This window comes from Hemitrygon akajei, chromosome 16 (genome assembly GCF_048418815.1).
Source record: "Hemitrygon akajei chromosome 16, sHemAka1.3, whole genome shotgun sequence".
Taxonomy (NCBI): domain Eukaryota; kingdom Metazoa; phylum Chordata; class Chondrichthyes; order Myliobatiformes; family Dasyatidae; genus Hemitrygon; species Hemitrygon akajei.
Genome location: NC_133139.1, coordinates 15,053,168 through 15,059,167, shown reverse-complemented (window position 1 = coordinate 15,059,167; position 6,000 = coordinate 15,053,168). Strand labels below are relative to the sequence as shown.

The following is a 6,000-nucleotide window of genomic DNA, read 5'->3' as shown; positions in this document are numbered from 1 at the left end:
TTAAATGTCCCTATTATATCTGCTCACCACTCCTGCCAGTGCACTCCACCACTCCTTTGCAGAGCTACTATATTAACTCGTGGCTCTTGAACTTAATCCCCCGACTAATGAACACCAGCACACCATATACCTTCTTAACCATCCGATCAACTTGCGCGGCAGCTTTGAGAGATGAGTGGATGTGGACCCCAAGATCCCTCTGTTCATTCATCCTGCATAGAATTCTGTCATTAATCCTGACTCTGCCTTCACGCTCGACCTTCCAAAGTGAATCACTTCACGCTTTTCCAGATTGAACTCTATCTGCCACTTCTCAGGCCAGCTCTGCAACCTATCAATATCCCATTGTAACCTACGACAAGCTTCTACACTCTGCACAACAACACCAACCTTTGTGTCATTTGCATACTTACCTACCCACCCTTCCACTTCCTATTCCAAGTCATTTGTAAAAATCACGAAGGGCATGGATCCCAGAACAAATCCCTGCTGAACACCACTGATCACCGTTCTCCAAGCAGAATATGCTTCATCTGCAATTGCCCTTTGCCTTCTGTTGGCAAGCCAATTCTGAATCCACACAACCAAATTTCCCTGGATCTCATGTCACCTGACTTTCTGAATGAGGCTACCATGGACTATCTTATAAAACTTAGTAAAATCCATATACAAGATATCCACTGCTCTACCTCACAATTTTTTTCATCACTTCCTCAAAGAATTCAATTAGACTAACAAGGCATGACCTGTCCCTCAGAAAGCCATGCTAGCTATCCCTAATCAGACTATGCTTCTCCAAATGGTTGTAAACCTATCCCCAAGAATCCTCTTTAATAGTTTGCCCACCACTGACGTAAGATTCACTGCTCTATAATTTCCAGGATTATCCCTATTACCTTTCTTCAACAAAGGAATAACATTAGCCACACTTCAATCTTCTGATACTACTACTGTGGCCGGGGAAGATGCAAAGATAATCGCTGACAAAGGCAGAGCAATTTCTTCCCTGGCTCCCCATAGTAACCTGGGGTATATCCTCTCCGGCCCAAGGACTTACCTATTCTGGCATCTTCCACCTTCCTTTTCAGTCCTGATGAAAGATCTCAGCTCAAAATGTCAACTGTTTATTCATTGCCATAGATGTTACCTGACCTGCTGAATTCCTTTAGCATCTTGTGTGTGTTGCTTTGGATTTCCAGCATCTGCAGAATTTGTCATGTTTACTTACCTATCCTAATGTTTTTTCTAAAGTTCCTGTAGATTCTCTTTAACATCGACATGTTAGCCTGTTTTACACTCTCCTCACATTTGTCAAGGCATTTTCCCTCTCATTGGTGAATACTCAGGCAAAGTATTCATTAAGAACCTTCCTACCCCATCTGACTACAGAAACATTTCCGCTTCTATCCTAGATCGGTTCTATCCTCACTTTAGTTATCCTCCTGTTTTTCATACACACAGAACTGTGTGGGATTTTCATTAATTCTACTCACCAAGGCCTTCTCATGTCCCCTTCTAGCTACCCTAAGTCCATTCTTGAACTGAACCTCAAGTATGCTTCTTTCTTCCTCTTGACTAGGCGTTCCACATCTCTTCTCAGCCAAGGTTCCTTCACCCTGCTTTTTTCCCTTGCTTCAATAGGACAAGCATATCCAGATCCCCAAGCAAGTGCTCCTCTGTACATTTCCAATGTGAATTTCCCTGAGAACATCTGTTCCCAACATATGCTCCAGGTTCCTGCCTAATTACTTCATAATTTACCCTCTCCCAATTAAATACTTTCCCATACCATCTACTCCTATCCTTGTTCAAGAGGTCAGGAAGCTGTGGTCACTGTCTTTGAAATGCTCACCCAACAAGAGGTATCTCCTGACCAGATTCAGAGTGACCTCTCTCCCATTGACCTGTCTATATATTGAGTCAGGAATCCTTCCAAAAACCATTTAACAAATTCCACCCCATCTAAGCTTTCTGCATTAGTGAAGTGCCAATCAATATTAGGGAAGTTGAAGTCACCCATGACAACAACCCTGTTGTATTTGCTTCTTTCCAAAATCCATTTCCTGATCTGCTCCTCAGTGTCTTTGTTGCTCTTGGCGGGGGTGGGTGTGAGGAGGTCCATAGAACAGAGTGTTTGCTCCATTTGCTTCTGACTTCCACCCACATTGACTCAGTAGACAATTCCTCCATGACATCCACCGCTGTTTCTGTGGCTGTCATACTATCCCCGATTAGCAAATTCACTCCATCTCTTTTACCTTCCTCCATGTCCCATTTGCAACATCTAAACTCCAGAACTTCCAGCTACCGTTCCTGCCCTGGTGACAGCCAAGTCTCTGCGATGTCGTAGTTCCATGCCCTAAGTTCATTGTTCTTGTTCCTGATACTTCTCTTCATTAAGACAGACATACTTCAATCCATCCCACTGACTGCATTTATGTCCTCTTCACTACCTGTCCTTCCTCGCAGTCTCTCTCTATGCTGCATCTACCACTACACCAACTGGTCCATCATCTGACTGATCTTCCCTCTCCACTCTCAGTCCCAATGATAGATTTCAAACTGAAATGTCAACGATATTGACTGGGAATCCAATACTATGAAAGGACTGAATAGGATAGAATTTGTCAAGTGTGTTCAGAAAAGTTTCTTTAATCAATATTTAGAGGTCCCAACTAGAGAGAGCACGATACTGGTGTTATGGTATGCCCCTGACTGTGCCAGCATCTGATTCTCCAGAGTATGGCTAGGTGGCGCAGTCTCTTTAAAGATTCTAGCCCACTCTGCTAATTGGCAGCCATGTTTTGGTACCAAGATTTGGATGCTTAAAGAGCACCTGAACTCAGGTTGGGGCTCAATCATCAGCTCAACTTTGGTTTAGTCTGTGATTGTGTTTAGGATATCTGTCACATTTGGATTCTCGTCTAGTCTCATCAGGTTCTCATCTAGCATCCAGTCAAGAACCCTGTTCTCGTCTCAGTCTCGAAATCATGTCTCGATTCTAGCCTCAGATATTCCAGCACTTTCCTCCTTACCATCCTTGCCTAGGCCTCTCGTCACAACTCCCCCTCTATAGATCTTGCTTGACCTACTGAGTTCCTCTAGCAGATTGTTTCTTGTCCAAATACAGAAACTGGGAAAATCCACTTTGCACCTAATTGGGAAGGGAACTGAAGAGGATCCACTTTATTTGTCAAATCCTCTCCTACAGTTTTGTATTGCAGACACGTAACTGGGGAATGTACCTGCCACTCCGCAGTTATTTTCCTAACTTTGTTTTTTGTGGCTTTAAAGTTCAAAATTCTGATTTCAAAGCACATTTATTATCAAAGTCTCTTTACAGGCAGCCATGAAACAAAGAAATACCACAAAAAACATACAAAAGGGAGACCATCAAACCCCCAGCGTACAGAGAGAAAAATAACAACTCGTACAAACAATAAACACAAGCAAAGAGTGTTCTGAACTGAAGTCCACAAAGAGTTTGTCCACAGACTCTTAGCTTAGTGCAGAGCTGAGAAAACATTGCCCGGCAGCGTGCTGAACCTGCCTGACCCTTGCCTCATGCCCCAACACCCTGACCTTTCCAATCTGGCCCAGTGCCTAAGTCTAGAAGGTGTCTTTGTAAATTATTTCCAGCATAATCAGAAAACTTTTCTCATGATGATAGGAATTGTCAGGAAAAGAAAGTTCACTGCTAAGTTTTTTTTTTGTCATAGAGAGAGCTCATGAAGGGGAACAGTAATATGGAGGGAATGCAGAAGTTGGAATTCTTCACCTCTGATCAGAGAAGGTTAAGGGAAGATTTAATAAAGGTATTTAAAACTTAGAAAAGTTTCAGCAGAGTGAATAAGGTAAAAGAATTTTCTCTTTGTGAGAAGAATAAAAAGAGAACCCAGGAATAGTATAGCTTACAGCTAACTTTCATGGAAGCTAATTCTGTTGACTTGATGGATGCATTACATAAAGATTAAGAGATTGGCACATTTCACTTTAGCCTTCAAACGAGAACTGAATAGTCACTAAAAAAGAAGTGAAATGCAATGTGGAAAAATAGGAAGTGCGATCAATTGGATAGATTTTCCCAGCACAGGAACGATGAACTGACTGTGTTGTATAGTTATGCGATCTCATGACATTATTAACACACAGTGACCAAAGACATTCCCAAGTGTGTACTTTGAATGGATTAATTAATGACATGTACTTGACACAGTTCATGCAATGCTGATTGCAACTTAAATGAGTAACATCTACTCATTTGTGGATTTTTCTTGATTTCTTATGTTTTGAATGGTCTGGATAGAACAGTTATAAACTAGTGAAACCTTCAGCACTTGCCCTCATTATAAATTGAAAATGATCTCAACTTTTCAAGTACATGCATTCACAGCTGTACATTTGAATCCCAAATAGATGCTCTCTGTGATTTGCAGTTCTTCAACAGGATACATTGTTCAACTATTTTTGATTTAGCTTTAGAAGTCAATGAACTGGAGAGGACTTTGGAGAACGTAGAACTGATTTCATTGTGAACAGCCTTGCAGTATGAATTGAAGGTTAGTGTACTAATTCCTACTAAAGTGAGCCTGAACAATATGTCATATAACTGGATTGTAATTCCCTCAGATAAATATTTCTAAATCTTTTAAATAATGATATTTTAAATAATGAAAATCATCATTTTATTCAATATAGTTTTTGAATTATTATATCTCAGTGCCAACTTTGATGTAGCTTCCAATATCTATTTTATGTTCCTTGAAATGTTTATTAAAATATGTTCCTCTTACTTCCGTTTGCCGACTGAGATTTCCTTAACAGGATTGGCTGCCGAGTCAGTTTGCTGACATCCTTCCTGTTAAATGCAAAGGATCCTCTTGAACTAATGCTTCACTTCAGGAAATACAAGTTAGAAGTCGATTTCACAGACATTGCTAGATTATCGCGGGCAGATTTCTTGAAGTTCAGTGTGGGCTGTTACCATTTTGCCAATGACCACGAAAGCTGGGCTGAGGGGTCAGAATCTCCTTGGACTCCCAACAATAATATGATTTTTCTGAACTATTTTTATGCTGGTAGGGCCCACCAATAACCATTTATAACACAGTTACTTGAAACCACTTGCAATGCTTGCGTAAGACATTCCGATACAGAAACGCTGTTAATATTTAGCCATATTTAATCCTCAGGTCCTCAAGGATTGGACTCATCTGTGATAGTAAGGATTTAAACAATGCACGATCAACCACTGTTTAAGTTTATGGCAGTTCTGAATCTGCTGATGGGATTAATAGCCCCACATTAAGTTACAAACTGAGCACACATGCCGAGGATTGTTTCATTTTTCACAGAAAATGGCGAGAGATTCATGTCAGTTCTTTATATGGACTTGCTACGAATCCATTACACAACAGTCAGGGTTAACTCACTGGTGGGAGTTTTAACTCTGAACTTTGATTGTAATAAATTACTGCACAGTTGATAATTCAGCATTCACCATGTGATTTCTTTGAATGTAGTTTGATACAGACAAGATTTTAGAGACTCCAAAGTATATTCAAGCAGGATGTTAAGGCTGCCACCTTTCTGCTTCTGCTGTCTAGATTCCAGTTCTTACAGTCATGTTATTGGCCAGGCCAACACATAGAGTACTTGTTAATCTCTCAACCTTAACCTTGTTCTGGAGTAACCTAAACCATCAGAGAGTTAAAAGAACCATTCGATTTGGCAGTTCCAATGAGCATTTCCACCTGATTCCTGTTAAGCTGCTATTCTTATTTATCCAGAACTCATCTCACCCGTCTCCACGGATATCCAGGTAAATGTTTTGCCTGTTATTTAGATGTGTAAAAAGGAATGTTAATTATTTATTTGCAAAGCCTTCTCTTTCGGGAATGAATCACTAGCTGTACCATTGACAATGCTCCAAATATTGATCACTAAAATTGTTAAACAGGAGAGTGTGTGGGAGTGAACCGGGGAGAAGATAAAGTATTT

The 6,000-nt window shown here is 40.6% G+C and overlaps 1 protein-coding gene across 3 annotated transcripts in view; it reads left to right on the top strand.

Annotated features, from left to right (window-relative positions):
• The first annotated feature begins 4,447 nt into the window (after positions 1–4,447).
• Positions 4,448–6,000, top strand: part of fgf22 (fibroblast growth factor 22) — a 161,022-nt gene continuing 159,469 nt past the window's right edge. Inside the window, exon 1 of one of the 3 annotated variants that reach the window (XM_073068282.1) lies at positions 4,448–4,559. Coding sequence is in view for 1 of the 3 variants with exons in the window: in XM_073068280.1 (XP_072924381.1) it covers positions 5,625–5,821 (197 nt within the window). In the remaining 2 variants the exon portion in view is untranslated. Of the gene's footprint in view, positions 4,560–5,509; positions 5,822–6,000 lie in introns of those variants that run through there. The other 2 variants (XM_073068280.1, XM_073068281.1) reach the window with 2 other exon arrangements.